This window comes from Epinephelus fuscoguttatus, linkage group LG24 (assembly GCF_011397635.1).
Source record: "Epinephelus fuscoguttatus linkage group LG24, E.fuscoguttatus.final_Chr_v1".
Classification (NCBI taxonomy): domain Eukaryota; kingdom Metazoa; phylum Chordata; class Actinopteri; order Perciformes; family Serranidae; genus Epinephelus; species Epinephelus fuscoguttatus.
Window position 1 is genome coordinate 929732 of NC_064775.1, and position 19166 is coordinate 948897.

Here is a 19166-nt window from a genome sequence, read left to right on the forward strand (position 1 = left end):
GAGGAAATCTCTGCTAGCTGCTAGGCTAATTTATACAATGTAAAATGCCATAGGCTTGTGCTAATAACGTTAGCATGTTGTATTTGTGGGGAAAATGTGTCCAGATAAAGACAAGTGTTTGTCTGTGAATGCTGCGAGTTATAGTGAAGCTGATTTGTGTTTGAAACTGTCTCTATTAAGCCATGTTTAATGTGTGTTTAATGTGTGTTTCCTTTGTATTTGCTAAAAATAAAGTTCTTCTGACAAAAGACTGTCATTTCTTTATAAGTGGGTTTTTTGATATAATGAATCCTCAGCATTCAGAATTGAGTTTACACATTACATTCTCATTACGTCATAAAAACTCACTCGTCTTCAGGTCTGTGCCGTTAGTGTCCACAGTCATACCTGTAAATGTTAGATGTTCTGTGGGGTGTATGGATTCAAACAGCCAGGCTCCAGGCCTGGATGGTGTTTCAAACATGCAGGATGAACTGGAACCTGGTTCATTACCCCAAAACCTAATGGGTAAAAAAGACACATTGATACTGTTTCATAAGTCAGCAAATAAAGACTCAGGAGACAACATCACTGCATTGGGGGAGCAGCCGACAGGGAAGGACGACAGTCATTGAGACGCACCTAGGAAGATGGAGAAGTCAAATTTCCCAGAGCTTGAAATGTATTACCCCGAGAGAGCAGCTGGAGGTGGAGTTAACCTTGGTGGTGTTTAGGGTTCCCAACTTGAATCCAAGGCTCTGGGATGGAAGGAGTCGAGCAAACTTGGGTCTTAGGTTTCGCTCCAAGGCGGAGCCAGCTGTCCTCGTCTGGTGTAGAGAGGCCTGTAGAGTGGATCGCTTCACCTCCAGACCACGAAAACAGGCTTCGTCACCATGACTGCCCATGAGGGGGGAGGTGTTCTGACTACGCTGTTGCTACAGATGTTAGATCATAGATTAACTTGTTCTTCTCCCCGAGTTCCACTTTCAGGTCGCAACCAACACACAGCCACGATCATTAACAAGACCGCTTTATCACGAGCTTGATTAGAATTATCTCCAAAACAAAAAACAAAAACCCTGAAACTGCTAGCCTAGCCGCAGGCTAAAGACAAGGCATAGCAGGAGTCAAGGTAAGTTAGTCAAGGAAAGGATCAATACTGTTTGTTTTCATCTCTTGTTAATTTTTCACTGGGCCTCGTTGGGCTCAACACATTGTGACTTTGCTAGCTTGGATGTAGCCTCAGAAGAAACAAACCCTGTTGGTGTCTGTGAGCTTAAAATGAAAGCGCTCGACTGTAACATCTCAGTACCTGCGCTCATTGTGGAAGGCCGGGGTGATGACTCGGTCATGGGAAGCAATGTCATAAAACATCTGATTCATGTGCACAACCTCAAAGCTATGCCCTGTCTGCATGTGTGTCTCATGATCCATAAAACATTATCATTTATTTATTTATTGTTAACACAAAAACCTTTAAACTTTGTTACTGGAATTGTTTAAATATAAACAAGGAGGTTTTTGTGATGATTTATCAAATGTAAATCAGACATACACACCTCAAAATAATACATTAAATATAATGTGGCTACAGGCATTTGGCTCTTTCATATCAAGTATTCATTGAGGATATTTACAGCTGTGCATTTCACAGTGTTTTAGAACAACTGGTTATTAGCAGAAGAATGAGGTCTATTTCTGACATAAAGTCACTCAGCTGGTAACTGGCCAACACAGATTTTCACCTGTATAAAGCAACCAAAATAAAGTTGTTGTTTTTTCTTTAATGAGGAAAGCTAAGATAATTGTCATATTAAGACAAAAGAGATGAAAAAAAACATCAAAAAATACCCATATTAACATTTTTTCAGTGTATCAAACATTTTTTTTAAAAATATATCCTTGCTTTAAAATATCATCAAAGAGTCATTTTTCTCAACCTTTAAAGGGGTAGTTGGTGCCGTGCACTGTATTACTCCACTGGCTGCAATTAGCAACGAAGACGAAGTGTTAGTTGTGTCTTCCATAAATCTCTGACAGTCTGACCCAAACAGACCTGTGGAGTAATACAGTGTGCAGCAGCAGAGGAAGAACACAGAGGTTTTGTTGTTAAGATAGAGCAGTCTGACAGCGAGGTAAGGCACTGGAAAAATCCACAATATAGTGTCCTCTCACACTGATAGGTGAGCCTCTTTTAAGATGGCTAAACCACGTTTTGATATCAACCCCCATCCACAGCAATGTCACTGAGCTTCCCTGTTGGGACTCCTGCCTGCTGTCCCAAACTGGGGGCAAGCTGACCGCCATCTACTGACTATAAATACATACCTCATACAGCCCCACTTCATAAATCCCAAACTATCCCTTTGACTAAACATTCATCCTCAAATAACGACATCACAAATTACAAAAAGATCAATTCTGCCGACTCATAATATTGACAGAACAGTTATGGCTCTGTTTGTTTTGCCACATTACAAAAAATAATTTATTCGTGATCCCAACAGAACAATCTGATGTGGGGTGTCAATCACAAATATGAGCACCATGAAAGTATAGTACCTCCAGAACAAGAGATACAGTCACATGCAAAAGTTTGGGCACCGCTGGTCTAAAATTTCGTTTGCTGTGAACAGTTATGTAAGTAGAGGATGATCTGATCTCCAAAAGGCATGAAGTTAAAGCTGAAACATTTCTTCAATAACCTTAACCACCTTAACAGGTGTCCCTTTGCTCACTGGGTCCAGAAAGTGTCCACAGGACATGTCTCCAAAAAGCATCAGGCTTCTGTCGATGTCCCTTCACAAACCTGTGAGTCTGAATTTAGTGGTGAGGACACAGAAAAGGTTTTCTTCTGATGACTCTTCCATCAAGGTCATACCTGTCCAGGTGTGTCTGCACAGTACAATAGTGCACCACCACTCTTCCTGATTGTTGGGACAAGGTTTCAGGAGTCAGTTGAAATTAGCATCACCTGGCCTTTCCTAACGATGACTGTGAACAAGCCAGAGCCCTAACAACCTGATTAAGGTCTGAGACCCTGGTGACAGTTGTCTGAGAGCTCAAATGTCTTGGGGTGCCCAAACTTTTACATGGTGCTGCTTCCTTTGTTCACTCTAAATTGTACAAAACAAAAATAATACACTGATCTAGCATGTTTCATCTTTACCTTCATGTCTTTTGAAGATCAGTTCATCTTCTACTCACTGAACTACTCACAGTAAAAGAGTTTTTGGCCAGGGGTGCCAGAACTTTTGCAGCCACTGTAAGTCATGATCTCCATATAATTATTATCAAACATTGCTGGCAGCTCTTGGCCTCCATATAAACTGACTACCTCAATCACAGTATTAGTACTCCAACTGCAGTGATACTTTCATTTTTAACATGAAACACAAGACAGTTATTCTCTGATGAGCACAGCTCCAGCACGCTGACCACCAGTTCACCATGTTTCAAACTTGTGTTTGTCAAAGCATGTTCTGTCCACAATCTTGTTCCCGAAAAGTCTGAAAAACACCAAAGCAGAGACAGAATAATATGTGTAACAGCGTTCATTCAACTGATGTAAAATTAGGAATGATCTCTGTGTTAGCCTATGATGTCTCCATAAATGCTTACCTCACAGTGTGAATGGAGGGGTTGGTGGAGACCAGTTGGAGTAACGTGTCAGTTGAAGCATCAGTGACGTTATTGTGACTCAGACTGTGAACAGTGACACAGAGGTACATTTATTACTGTGCGTTCTATCAGCCGGCTGCTGCTGGAGGCAGAGCAGGTACCGTCCAAGCACACGTTATGTTCACTTGTGTTTCAGTCTGCTCAGACCAGCTCGTCACGAGACACCTCAGACCTCTCCCAAATCACTACAGCAACAAAAAACAACTTATGTTTTGCTTTTGCTTCTTCAGTCAGTCAAAATCCTCTGGTCATCACCAGGTATGTGCACCGTATCATCTCTAATGAAGCACAGCTGAGTATCTGCAGTAATTATTTCAGTTTGCTCACCCTGCAGCATAACTGACCGTCCTCTACACATAGAGCACATAGAGTTTTGATGGAATATAAAACTGTACAATAAATGTATGAAGTCAAAAAATAAGTTGCTTTCAGAAGTTGTTCCAAATAAGAGTGAGTCGGCGTGAACTAAGAGGAATTTAGATGTTTCAGAAAAACAAAGTTTAGAGCAAATGCAAAACAGAAATGTGTAACAGTCAAATGAGAGAATTTGTCTTGAAAATGAAATGAAAATGTGTAACACGCTTTTGTAAATATTTCAAAAATAAGATTATCAAAAAATACAAAACTGAGGCATGAACACTACTGTGCATGTCTACGAATTATTGTTCAGGACTTTTGGTTTACAGTGGCCTGCAAAAGTTCAGGGATCCTTGGTCAAAATTTATTTTGCTGTGAAAATGATTACCTGATCTTCAAAAGGCATGAAAAGGTGTCATCAAAATGTACAATTTTAGAGTGAATTACAGGGAAGGAGCACCGTGCAAAAGTCTGGGCACCTCAAGACATTTGAGCTCTCAGACAGCTTTTCCCAGGGTCTCAGACCTTAATGAGCTTGTTCACAGTCATCGTTAGCAAAAGCCAGGTGATGCTAATTTCAACTGACTCCTGAAAGCTTGTCCCAACAATCAGCAGCCATGGGCTCCTCTAAACAGCTGCCCAGCACTCTGAACACTAAAAGACCTGATGAAGACGAGAAGAAGATAGCAAAGTGTTTTCAGGGAGCTGTTTCCTCAGTTGGTCACGTCAGTAAGAAATGGCAGTTAACAGGAACTGTGGAGGTCAAGCTGAAAACTCTCTGAGAGAGCTGCTCGTAGGATTGTTAGAAAGGAAGAGTGGTGGTGCACTGTTTTACTGTGCAGACACACCTGGACAGGTATGACCTTCATGGAAGAGTCACCATTAGAAAACCTTTCCTGTGTCCTCACCACTAAATTCAGCATGAGCACAGGTATGTTTGGACAGAAAACAGGGGGGCGGATGGATGATGCTTTGGGCTTGTGTTGCAGCCAGTGGCACGGGGAACATTTCACAGGTAGAGGGAAGAATGGATTCAGTTAAATTCCAGACATCACAGCATCTGTAAAACAGCTGCAGATGAAGAGAGGATGGCTTCTACAACAGGATCAACAATGATCCTAAACACACCTCCAGATCCACAATGGACGACCTCAAGAGGAGCCAGCTGAAGGTTTGGCCACGCCCCTCACAGTCCCCCGACCTAAACATCATTAAACATCTGTGGATAGAGCTCAAAGAGCAGAGCATGAAGACGGCCCAAGAATCTCACAGAGCTAGAAGCCTTTTGCAGGAAGAATGGCTGAAAATCCTCCAAACAAGAACTGAGAGACTCTGAGCTGGATACAAGAAGTGTTTAGAAGAAGGGGGCGCTACTGAGCACTGACCATGCAGGGGGCCCAAACTTTTGCTTCAGACCCTTTTCATTTTTTGTTATTTTGAAACTGGAATAGATTAAAATTAAAAGTTATCTTGTTCAAAATATCTCAGAAATGTTTCATCTTTAACTTCATGCCTTTTGGAGATCACTTCATCTTCGACTTACTTACCTTCTCACAGTAAAAGTAATTTTGACCAGGGGTGCCCAAACTTTTGTATGACACCGTATATAATATACATACTATAATATATACATACAGTCTGCATGAACTTGCTTTGTCGCTGTTCAAAAGTAACGCCATGTTGTGAAGGCTGTCAAACGGTTATTTTTTGAAATCATGATGAATCACATTTTTAATAATATGTTTATAATTCCATTATTTTGCATTTCAAAACAGTTTTGAAGTTCATATTAATGATTAACAAACACCAACTGTCACCTGAGAGAGCAGTGTTTGTGTCCTGTAAAATTATTAAGCCAAACCTTGTTCTCTTTTTGAGACTGTGCGTAAACATTACATTTCCTGAAGTGCATCTTGAAAGAACCTGACATGGTGTCGAGTACCTTGCACGTAGTATGTGGACTTGGAAAGTCCATGACCATATTGATATTCTTAAAGGTTTACACTGTTCCAGATGAGAATGTCCAGTTACTGTAGGATAATTTCCTCAGTTAATGTGACAGGGCTTGGACTTTTCAGGAGTTTCAGTTTAGTGTCTGATTCATACAGTGTCAAACTATTGTCCCCCGACAGTATGACACACGCCTGGCCACAACATGTCAACCTGAAGACACCTCCTTGTTACATCATATACTTGTGCGGTGGTGTGTCTGTGTCACTCTGCAGTTACACCTCAAAACCCTGTTCGGCGGTGGGGTTTCTGTGAAGTGCTGTAAAGTTCGACTTAAAGATTAAACATGACTTAATAGAGACAGTTTCAAACACAAATCAGCTTCACTATAACTCGCAGGATTCACGGACAAACACTTGTCTTTATCTGGACACGTTTTCCCCACAAATACAACATGCTAACGTTATTAGCACAAGACGTTTTACATTGTATAATTTAAAACTACGGTTCAAAACATGGAGGTTCAGGCTGGTTATTGTCAGTTTTGTGTTAGTTTGTGTGTTACACATCAAGAGGCCTGATGTATTTTGCTATTGAGGTTTAGGCATGGAATATCCTGTGACGCATATATAAGGCATCATGACAGTGAACAGACTTGAGTGTTTATCTTTGAAGGAACATTGTCCTCCAGAAAGCCGTCTTGCTGTCGTCTCAGCTCTTTAAACTGTGAGAAGCTGACATTACCGGCTCTTTTCAAAGCGCGCACAGACTCGACCTGTTGCTGTAACACATTCTCAAATACTCACTCCAGGACTTGTACTTTGTGCAGATGTGCGCTGAGCATGAGCAGCAGCTGGTCAGTGAGCCGACAGTGACTGAGGTCCAGCTCTGTCAGCTCTTCACACGAGTCCAGCATCAGGGCTAAAGCTCCACAGGCCCTCTGATCCAGTGTGGAGTGACTGAAGTCCAGCTCTCCACCCAAGGCTCTACAGAGGGACACTGCCCGTCTCACTGTGTCCCTCTCACTGTTCACAGGAACCAGGGACACCAGCTGGAGGAGGACAGCTTTGCTGGCTCTGAACATGAGAAACAGAGTGAAGAGCAGACTGTGACGATGCAGAAACATGAACGAAAGCAAGCTTCTTCTCTGGTTGCAGGCATTTCATGGTCTTCCTCACCTGAGGCGGACTCTGTTTAGAACAGGAAACAGCAGGTCCAGTCCGCTGTCCTCCACCTCACAGTCCTGCAGGATGACCTGTGTGTCCTGGCTGCTGTGTCTCAGGACGGCAGAGACGGCCCTGCAGTCGCCAGCAGTCAGACTGAGAGTCTCCCTCTGATCCAGCTCCACACAGGAGGAGCAGGACAGATCCAGCCTGTGCTGCACAGTCCTGAGCAGGTCGACTGCTGCTGCCCCCTGCTGGACGTCAGAGGCAGCACAGCAGTGGACCAACCTCAGCAGCAGGCTCCTGTCAGCACTGGAGGGAAAAATTCAATGAAGATTTTAATAAATATTAGAACCATATAGTTTCACTGATCAGTTACCAGAATGTTCTGCAGGTTCAGATTTACTCCAAATAAAAGACACAAATAATGTTACTGTAAAACTTCAAAAATAGCCCGGGCTATCATCACGTACATCAACAGGCCTGTATTCAGGAGAGGCCTCTAGTTCCTTTCAAACAAACTGCAGCTCAGCAAAGATGGGAAATACAATCAAATTGTTTTTTAAACCAGTATGAACATTATTTGTTTAAAAATTAGGCTTCAGATAATATATCAGTTATGAATCATGAGGGCCCGAGCACCAAGCGGAGCGAGGACCTTATTGAAATGCAAGGAATTATTATTATTTGATTTGATTTAGCTCCGAGAGAGAACACTTCAGAGTTAGGACACTAAGGCACCGAGGATTACAGCACCTGGCATACCGACACAACTCCACGTTATCCTGTTAAAACAATATTCATAACTTAGAATAATTTTCATGAAAAACCCTTTTGATTCTTTTGATCTGAGGACCCGTACGCACTAAAGGAATATGACTAACTTACAGGGTAATCAGGGAACCGACACATATTCTGACTTTACGACAGCTTCAGAGGAAACGTAGGGAGTCACCGTGTTATTTTTCATGTCTCTTATTTACCATGCTTTTAAACCTCAATGAATTATGGTCGCCTTTGTGTTCATGTTTTTAGTAAAATGAACTGATGTCTGAACTGTGAAAAATGTAACCGAGCTAATGATGTGTATCATCTTCATATTGCCAACATTTTTAAACATTTATATTTGTACGCTCTTAGCAACTGACTAAAGTTAGCTCAAGTCAGTAGTTTTATACATCCAGAGAACTTCTATAAAAATGAGCTGCTTGGCAACCAGACCAGGCCTCTAACTGAGACCGGCCTAAGTAGGGAAGTAAATGCCTGTCGGGGCCTTTAACTGAAGTTTTACAGTAATTAAAGGATAATTGTTATTTGAAAATTATAATCTTATTATGACAGCTTTTGTCATCACGTTAATAGAGAAGATCTGTGAACATGATGTCATCGCTTACAAGCATTCTGATTGGTCAGGAAACAAGCAGTCAGATGATCAGACAGGGCAGAAACAAACCTTGCAGTTAGACAAAGTAATTTAGAAGAGAAAACAAAGGTAAAGTTATGACTCAAACATCCGTCACACTAAAAAGACAAACGTCCTGTTTTAACGTCGTCCCACTGTACTGACCGCTGTTGTGCATGTCTGACATCTCAAGGCTCACTTTCAGTGTGACTTCCACATAAAGTGGTTTAAAAGTGTTGGTTTGTTTCCAACCTGTCTGATTCCTCGTGTTTGTCGACCCATCAGACGTCTTTTCAGCTCCATGCTCACAGACCTCAGCCGTTAACTTGGTGAGTACATTGTGATTCTAACTGATAGAGTGACAGACAAAACTACTACGAACCAATCGTATATTATATTATACTAATGAAAGAAGACCCACCCAGGGCACCAATGTCTGACCTGAGCTGAGAAACTCTGTCCAGTGTAAAGAGGATGGACTCTGTCTGCCCTGCTGGTATGGAGCTCCACAGGAGGTTTAGTTTCACTCTGACACTGTGTCTGAGGGTGAAGAGCAGAGCAGCACAGTCCACTGAGTCCATCTCTCTGCAGCTCAGGTTGATCACATGATCAAATGACCTCAGTAAACTGGGTATAATGGGACTGGCACGAGCGGCATAGATCTCTCTGATGGCAGTCAACACAAAGCTGGGGCTGAGCCTGAAACCAGGACACTTTGTTTAGTATAAAACAAGCCACAACAGCAACACATGGAAAAGAATAAATAGGACAAACTGTAACGTGATCACCTTTTAAACACAATCCTGTGCAGAAAGGGAAGCAGACGTGTGATGCTCCTCTGTAAGGAGCTGTTCTTCCTCAGGTCCACAGTGAAGGTCTGAGATGACGACTGCTGCAGCAGATAGTGAAGAAGCTCCCAGTTCACACAGCAGGAGGTGAGGTCTCCACCAACCTTACTCAAGAAGAACTGGGTCAAGTCCTCGTCCTGGATTTCATGGAGGAGGAAGAGTAGCTGCTGGAAGATCTCCTCACTCAGTCTGCAGATAAAAATGTAAGAATATATGTCAGAAATTAAATGAATACATTTTCATTCATTAGTATGTGTTTATTAGGCTCAGGAAAGACTTTTACTTGACTGTCAGAGGGCCATCATGAAGCAGCAGTGGAATGACACCCTGAGCAGGAACACAGAACTCAGTCAGGTCTAACCGTCTGACTGTCCAGCATCTCAGCAGGGACGCCACATTACTGACAACCTTCAACAACACCCTCTCTGATGGTTTGGCTCTCTGAGGGGAGAGAGAAAGCTCTTCGACAGTCACTGGACAGACCACTCTCCCTCCTCTTACCCATCGACACAGGAGCAAGGCCATGTCATTGGAAAGCCTGAAAATGAAGACGACCGTGAAAGAAGCAGATCTGACATTAATTATTGTCACCACGCACTAAACATTTAAACTGGACAAGACGGTGCTATCAGGAGGAAAAACAGTAATTATATGAATCTGTACCTCAGACTGTGAAGACGTGTTGTACGTCTGAAGAGGACGGAGGCTCCTCTGACAGATATCTTCCGCGGTGTGAGGATGAGATTCGCATCAGATCCACAAAGTACGAGGACTCTTCCCACAGTGCGGCAGGTGTTCAGGTGCAACTCCCCTGTTAACAGCAGGGTGAACCCCAGCAGCTGCAGCAAAGAGGCCAACTGCTCGGCCTCCTCTCTGGATCTCACAGACATTAATGTGCACACCCTCTGGAAGAACTCTGGACCACAGCTGAAACACAATAATATGGCAGAAGTGTGAAAACAGCAAAGGTAAAGTACAAGACATACTGTGTTAAAAATCATTGAATGTACAATGTAATTCAACAAAGATTAGACTTTGAAAAACACATACATTAGGACAAAATAGTCCATTTCTATGTGTGTTATTAGCTGTGATGATATTTTGATGTAAAACAGTAAGAGAGACCATCACTGGTGCTGAAGAAGAGCTGAACTCCTCATCATCAACACAATGTTCATGGTCTCTGTTGCTTACATTGCTGGAGCTTGTTGGATCACATCATTATAGCTGAGTCTCTCTTTACTTTTTACTGACTGCACAGATGACTGATGAAAACAGCCTCAAAGGAACAAACTTGGTGCTTGATGGAGTAAACACAAATCAGTTCATGGGAGATGAGCAGCACTCTGTCACAGTGTTGCTGAGGGTGTTTGACCTGCACAGAACTCTGGGTAATTTAGGAAGAAGTACATCTGGGTGCATGGAATAAAGACATGCCATCTATAAAACTAAACACAGTGACAATTGAAAATGTACCTTCACCTTAAAACTACCTGTGAGCTGCTGTAGATGTAAGAACACAACTTGACAAATGTGCACTGAAGTCACATGAAGAACAATTCATTTACCTGAGCTGTGAGATATAAGGCACACACTGTAGGAAGCTCCTCACTTCACTCTCTTCATCTGACCAGCCTCTCAGCTCCACTTGTTTCTTCTCTGATTGGAGTTTCAGCACTTCCAGGAGGATGGAGGGCTTTCTCTCTGAGAGGTCTATGACCCAGACTGCAGGAGCTGACTGGAAAACTGACTGTACTGATGGAAGGACACTCAGGCCTGTTTGAGTCTCATAGTCCTTCAGGTGAGAGTACAGATCCAGCAGGAAATCACTCTGATATTTATCATCATCATCAACTTCATCAAACCTGTCACTCCAAGGGAATGTCTGATATGAGCACAGTGATGATAACAGCTCCAGTATCTTCTCTCCTGTCTGCTGTTCTCTCTCTGCTGCTGCACAGAACAGATTCCCACAGACCTTGACTGCACCTGAGTCTCGACACCGGCGAGAGAAACTGCAACAAGAACAGAACATTTTGTCATGATTTGATGTTGACAACAGAAAAAGAGCCGTGCCTCACTGATACAGAGTGTATCTGCTAAACACCTACAAATACCTGCTAATTAGCATAATACAGTAAAATCAATCAACCTATGGTAATGTAACAGTGCTTTGATGGGGCTGTATGTGGACTTTGAAAGACTCTTATAAAATGAACATACTGATCATTTGTTTGAAGGAACCATTTACATCATGCTCTAAAGGTGTATCCTCACCTCTGTAGTAAAACACATTATGTTAGACTGATAAACTGATCCTGAATCAGCAGGTTGGCTGAAAGGCAGACTTGACCCACAAGTTTTACCATCATCTTGTAAAACTATCAAACTTCATACAGTACTAGAGGAACAACATGAAGAGCTCTCATGGTAAACTGATCACATCTTGATGACATGGAGATTAATTACAATATTGCTCATAAACCACCTGAATAAAATGCTCTCAATCACTCCTCTAAATCATTCATCCTTCAAACATCCTGCTCACTTACACTTCAGTTATTGGCTGAAAGGAATGTTTGATCCACATTATTTATGAATCAGTTAGCTCCAAAGCCTGAAATACTGGACCACAAGTTGTTATCTGCATCACTCTGTAAAACTCTATAAAACCTGAAGAGGAGCAGTGAGGCATAATTAGCATCTGCAGGGTTAACTCCCTCATGTCTTCATGACATGGTATTTAGTTTGAAAGGATAAAAAACACTTGTGAATAATCCTTTCATTCACTCCTCTGGATTATTCTCTGTTCAAACATCCTGCTCAGTCACTGCACATTGATTGGCTCTCCTGGAATCAAATCAGCCAATCAATCAGCAGCCAACCCAGCTTTCATGACCAATCACATTTTGTGACAGAATATGTTTCAGATTCAGTCTTCAAAAGGTGAACAACTTCAAAAATGTCTTCAGATGACTCAGACAGTAAATCCAACACTAACACATGGATGTCCTTAAAGAGGAACCATCATGTGTGGCTATATTTTAATGCAAGAAACTTCTGCTTCATCCCTGAGAATTAGGGGTGTCAAATTATCGTTAATTGTGAATAATTAATTACAGCCATATTTAAGGCGCTATGTTTTTGATTGCGTTACCTAATTTTTAATCTCTAACTGTACTGTTTCTGTATGCCACAGAGTTGCCTTTTATAAAATCCGTCTGTAGGCGTGCATTTATTGGGCTTCTTTGTGCTTGAGTTGTGGGAGAGCTGCAGCGCTACAGAGCAGAGCCCAGCATCAGCACTGATGACTATCCCCTGCAGTGGCCGTCTGCTCACTCAGGAGCCTATGAAAAGCTGTCCGCCCTAGCACGCAAGCATCTGACCTCCCCGGCAACCTCCGTGCCTTGTTTGCCGAAAAATTTGGGACAGTCCCGAAATCCAAGCAGTTGTCCTGAATCCTGAATCCTGCCCTGATTGTCCCCAAAATGACACTAGAGCAGAGTCTGGAGGAGTTATTGCCTGATAAAACATTAAAAACTGATCATGGTGGTTGAGTTGTCATGCAGCTCCCACCGGCTGCACATTGGCTGCAGCAGTTCCTACATGAATTATGGGTGTTGCAACAAGCAGAGTGTAGGAAGATGAAAGAAAGGTGGCATTCTAAGCATAAGAGACTATGCTCTATCTCACTGAGCTAATTAGCAAGAGACAACTCTGCAGTATGTATGTTTAAAACTTCTTCTAGCTCATTGTAGGAATTCTACAGCTGCAGTGATCAGTCAATAAATCAATAAGTCCAACACATAATTAATCCACAACTATTTCATGAGGGATTGATTGTTTCAGGCATCAGTGTTGGAGTTACCTTGGCAAATCTTGCTTTCTCATGGTTTTGGACCTTTAGTCAGACAAAGTGAGATGTTTGTGGGTGCCAGATTGGAATTGGGGAAAGGTAATATGAATTTTACATCATTTTATAGACAAACATTTAATATAGAAAATAACTGGAATGCTAATCAATAATGAAATGATTCATAGCAGAGATAGGCCTATTTGTAAAATTGTAAATGCACCATTACAGCTTCATTTTAAAAGGAAATCAACATTACCTTTCAGCAGCAAAACTGCACAAATAAAATAAAATTAGGCTAAGCAGAAAAAACAGGGAAAAGAGACAAGGGATAACAGGGAAAAGTGTTGATAAAGAGTATTTGTCTCTCTGCGAAACTGCCTGGATCATAATTATTTTAACCTTGGTAGTCTCTAATCCAGCATAGCATGATGCCTGAACATAGGACTGTCACATTAGAACGTCCGTTCTGCCTTAGCTGAGGCTTGAACTCACAACTTCTGAGACTGAGGTCCGTCTTCTATCTCACTGAGCTAACTGGCAACTGACAGTTCATGTGTGGCTTCACAGATTGACTGAGCCCAGCATCAGGGTGCCAGACAGCAGCCATCCATGCCATGGAAAAGCACATTTCAAAGTGAAAGTTCCAAAGCTGTAGCACATATGGTTGATTTGTTATGAATTTTCAAAGGTTTAACATTTAGAGGCTGCTGTAGCGCCACCATCAGGACTATTGTCTTGTGTTTCCAGTTGAGGACATCTGGCATGGGACTGGACCTTCATGAAAAGTTTCTCATATGGAAATGTTGCATGAGCTGAGGCTTGAACTGACAAGCTTCAACACCAAGAACCATCCTCTATCTCACTGAGCTAACTGGCAAACAGAAACGTCACATGTAGCTTCACAGATTGACTGAGCCAGTCACCTGTGTGTAAGACAGCAGCTGTTAGTGTGTAAAGGCAGATTTCACACGGCTGTCAAAAATTCAGTTCTTAAGACAAAAATCCCAAAATACACATATTGCATCTAGACAGCATGGAGATGTTGGTAATTTGTTTGTAACAATGATTGATTTGCTCCATCAGTGAAAAACTGATGTTTAAAAATGCCATTTTTACATTGACTCCAATTGTTCACATTAGAGCGAAATTCAAAATGCTGTAAAAAATTCAGTTTTTGAGATAAAATTCTGATATTTTCCAAACATCATCTACCATGACTCTAGAATTTTGTCATTTTTTTAATGAACATTGAAAATGTATTTAGCAAGAATTTGCAAGTATATGTTTACAGTACCGTTTACAGTCAAACATTTTGATGCACTGTAGGCTCAATTTTTGATAAATCAAAAATCTGAGAAACATAGTTTGTGTAGGACAGTCTGAAGATGCTCTGTAGCAAGTTTGGTGTCAACTGAGCAAAAATTGTGGGAGGAGATAGGTTTAAGAAGTTTTACAGTTTTTGAAAAAAAAAAACAGAGTGATGAACTTCATAATTTTTAATAGGTTTAAATGTACAAAAGTTTCTTCAGTATTGGGGCTAGATTTTGTTGAAAGTTGCAAATCTGTAGCACATACGGTTGATTTGTTGTGAATTTTCAAAATTTTGAACTTTAGAGGCTTGCTGTAGCGCCACCATCAGGACTATTGGCCTGTTTTTGCAGCTGAGGATATCTGGCATGAGACTGGACCTTTGTGCAAAGTTTGGTGATTTTTTGTGCATGGGAAGTATGATTTCCTCAGAAGAAGAAGAAGAAGAAGAAGAAGAAGAAGAAAATGCAGCAGAACAATAGCGTCCTGGCGTTTAAGTATAGTTGAAGTAGTTTAAGTATCTCGGAGTTACTTTAGACCCAACTCTAACCTACAAAAAACATGTGAAAAAAGTAATCAGAACAGCTAAAGTCAATCTGAGCAACTTCAGACAAATACGATCTTGTTTAACTGAAGAAGCAGCAAAAATATTCATGCACTCTATGATATTTTCACATATTGAGTACTGCTCCATCATCTGGTCACTGACGGGTAAAACAATACTCAAACCTACTGAGTCTCTCTATAAAACAACTCTGAAAACTTTTGACAAAAAATCTTTCTCCTATCATCATTGTGATATTCTAACACGCCATAATCTACAGAGTTTTGACAATCTCATTACTTTCAAACGTGCATGTTGTGTGTATAAGAGCTTGAACGGACTTGCACCCCCACCCTTGAGTCAGTTTTTGAAACGTAAATCCACCAACAGTACCAACACTAGAGCAACTACAAGAGGAGACTGTGAAATCCCATTTAGGCGCACTTCCTTCTCACAGACTGCTCTATCAGTCAGAGGCAGCAAAATCTGGAACAGCCTGCCAACCTCCATGAGACACTGCTCTACCTTTCAAATTTTTAAAAGGCATCTGAAAGACTGGCTCAAGGCAAATCAGCAAATTAACTGACTGTACAGACCCTTTCCAAAAAATTAGAATATCATGGAAAAGTTGTTTCATTTCCATAATTCCAATCAAAAAGTTAAAATTTTAATGATTATAGATTCAGGGCCCACAATTTAAACGATTTCAAGTATTTATTTGTTTATTTTTACATAATCTGGGCTTCCAGCTCATAAAACCCACGAAAACAGGAATTCAAAAAATTAGAATACTGTGAAGAAATCAGCCCAAATTTTGCAGGACATGAATGTTTTAAACTGAGTGTCACACACTAATCATCTACTAAACTCAAAGCACCTGCACAGGTTTCCCCAGGTGTCATTAAATTGCTTCAGTTTGGTTCAATTGTCTCAGTTGGGTTCAATATGGGGAAGACTGCAGAAGACCATCATTGATACCCTCCATAGGATGGGTAAGCCACAAAAGTTCATAGCTAAGGAGGCTGGCTGTTCACAGAGTGCTGTGTCCAAGCATATCAACGGAAAGTCTAGTGGAAGGGCAAAATGTGGCAGGAGAAGATGCACCAGCAAAAGAGATGACCGTGGGCTTCAGCGGATTATCAAACAGAGAAGATTCAAGAATCTGGCAGAGATCCAGAAAGAGTGGAATGAGGCGGGAGTCACAGCTTCAAGAACCACCACATTCAGACGCATCCAGGAGATGGGCTACAACTGTCGGGTTCCTCGGGTCAAGCCACTTCTGAGCCTGAGCCAACGTAGGAAGCGTCTCAACTGGGCCAAGGAGAAGGAGGACTGGACTGTTGGCCAGTGGTCCAAGGTCCTCTTTCCGATGAAAGTAAAGTGTGCCTTTCATTCGGGAATCAAGGTCCAAGGGTTTGGAGGAAGGACGGGTGAGGAACAGAACCCAAGCTGCTTGAGGTCCAGTGTGAAATATCCACAGTCAGTCATGATTTGGGGTGCAATGTCCGGTGCAGGTGTTGGTAAACTCTGCTTTCTTAAATCCAATGTCACCGGAACAGTCTACCAGAATGTTTTAGAGGACTTCATGATTCCTTCTGCTGAGGATCTGTATGGAGATGCAGATTTCATCTTCCAGCAGGACCTGGCCCCTGCCCACACCGCCAGAAGCACCAAAACCTGGTTTGATGCCCATGCCATCACAGTGCTTAACTGGCCAGCCAACTCGCCGGACCTAAACCCCATTGAGAATCTATGGGGTATTATCAAGAGGAAAATGAGGGACACCAGACCCAAAAACAAAGAAGGGCTGACAGCAAGCATCAAGGAAATCTGGGCTTCCATAACTCCCAGGCAATGCCACAGGCTGATTGCCTCGATGCCACGGCGCATCGAGGCAGTGATTAAGGCAAAGGGATTCCCAACCAAGTATTGAAGAATGACATATCATTTTGAAAGTACCATATTTTGATTGATTTGATGTGATCCTAATTTCTTTCTTTTTTTTCTGCAAAAACTGAGAAGTAAATGGTGATTTCTTCACAGTATTCTAATTTTTTGAATTCCTGTTTTCGTGGGTTTTATGAGCTGGAAGCCCAAATTATGTAAAAATAAACAAATAAATACTTGAAATTGTTTAAATTGTGGGCCCTGGATCTATAATCTATGAAAGTTTAACTTTTTGAATGGAATTATGGAAATGAAACAACTTTTTCATGATATTCTAATTTTTTGGAAAGGGTCTGTATATAGCCCCCCATGTCACTGCACATGACCCCCCCTGGACATGTGCAGTGACATGGGTAAATCTGCACCTCATGATAAACACCACAGCACTTTACAAATGTACCACCCTCTCAGTCCATCTTAGCACACTCCAACAAGAAATCCTGTTCTGGTCTCTGCATTGCTGCACCTCCATCCCATTTATCCTCCCCTGACAGTTTCATCTCTCCCAATTTAACTTAATGTCATTTAATTAAATTTAGACCTTTACTGTGACGACTTTTATGGGCACTGCAGCACTTTATAACTTCATATATCACATACACTATGCCAGTGACTCATGGACTTGCATTGTTTCGTCTATTCACTATCCATAGCCTCTCGATCAACTATTTTGCACTGTATCACATTGCCCTGTACGCATTGGTTTTTCGTTGTGAATTAGTGTCTCTGTTTGTTTTTTGTTTTACATATTATGACTTTTGTGTCCCTGTGTTTGTATTTTTTTAATGGCCTGAGGTCTTTTTAACATCATGCCGGAGGACTGCAGCTGAAAATTAGCCTTTGGCTAACACCCGCACATTTACAGCAATGTTCATTAATGTGCACTGTCCTCTATAAATAAAAATGAAAAAAATGAAAATGAAATTTTGAGATGAGATTAAAAAGGAGATGAATTACATCTATTAATTACAGATCATAATTAATTAATCTCTCCATTGTTTTAATCTCTTGACAGCACTACTGAGAATATTTAACTGTTAAACAGAGAGAGACCATCACTGGTGCTGAAGAAGAGCTGAACTCCTCATCATCAACACAATGTTCATGGTCTCTGTTGCTTAGATTGCTGGAGCTTGTTGGATCACATCATTATAGCTGAGTCTCTCTTTACTTTTTACTGACTGCACAGATGACTGATGAAAACAGCCTCAAAGGAACAAACTTGGTGCTTGATGGAGTAAACACACATCAGTTCATGGGAGATGAGCAGCACTCTGTCACAGTGTTGCTGAGGGTGTTTGACCTGCACAGAACTCTGGGTAATTTAGGAAGAAGTACATCTGGGTGCATGGAATAAAGACATGCCATCTATAAAACTAAACACAGTGACAATTGAAAATGTACCTTCACCTTAAAACTACCTGTGAGCTGCTGTAGATGTAAGAACACAACTTGACAAATGTGCACTGAAGTCACATGAAGAACAATTCATTTACCTGAGCTGTGAGATATAAGGCACACACTGTAGGAAGCTCCTCACTTCACTCTCTTCATCTGACCAGCCTCTCAGCTCCACTTGTTTCTTCTCTGATTGGAGTTTCAGCACTTCCAGGAGGATGGAGGGCTTTCTCTCTGAGAGGTCTATGACCCAGACTGCAGGAGCTGACTGGAAAACTGACTGTACTGATGGAAGGACACTCAGGCCTGTTTGAGTCTCATAGTCCTTCAGGTGAGAGTACAGATCCAGCAGGAAATCACTCTGATATTTGTTATCATCATCACCAAACCTGTCACTCCAAGGGAATGTCTGATATGAGCACAGTGATGATAACAGCTCCAGTATCTTCTCTCCTGTCTGCTGTTCTCTCTCTGCTGCTGCACAGAACAGATTCCCACAGACCTTGACTGCACCTGAGACTCGACACCAGGGAGAGAAACTGCAACAAGAACAGAACATTTTGTCATGATTTGATGTTGACAACAGAAAAAGAGCCGTGCCTCACTGATACAGAGTGTATCTGCTAAACACCTACAAATACCTGCTAATTAGCATAATACAGTAAAATCAATCAACCTATGGTAATGTAACAGTGCTTTGATGGGGCTGTATGTGGACTTTGAAAGACTCTTA

General features: G+C 41.6%; 1 protein-coding gene across 15 annotated transcripts in view; it reads right to left on the reverse strand.

Moving 5' to 3' along the window:
* Positions 1–1033: 1033 nt before the first annotated feature.
* The window catches only part of LOC125884800 (uncharacterized), a 44432-nt gene continuing 26299 nt past the window's right edge, over positions 1034–19166 (reverse strand). For 2 of the 15 annotated variants that reach the window (XM_049570015.1, XM_049570003.1), the window contains 10 exons: positions 18532–18972; positions 10949–11395; positions 10044–10307; positions 9664–9918; positions 9321–9569; positions 8974–9231; positions 7146–7442; positions 6774–7043; positions 3601–3684; positions 1040–3488 (listed from right to left, as the gene is read on the reverse strand). In XM_049570015.1, the coding sequence (XP_049425972.1) occupies positions 3425–3488; positions 3601–3684; positions 6774–7043; positions 7146–7442; positions 8974–9231; positions 9321–9569; positions 9664–9918; positions 10044–10307; positions 10949–11395; positions 18532–18972 (2629 nt within the window). In that variant the 3' untranslated portion in view covers positions 1040–3424. Of the gene's footprint in view, positions 3489–3600; positions 3685–6773; positions 7044–7145; positions 7443–8973; positions 9232–9320; positions 9570–9663; positions 9919–10043; positions 10308–10948; positions 11396–18531; positions 18973–19166 lie in introns of all 15 variants that reach the window. The other 13 variants (XM_049570010.1, XM_049570004.1, XM_049570002.1 and 10 more) reach the window with 9 other exon arrangements.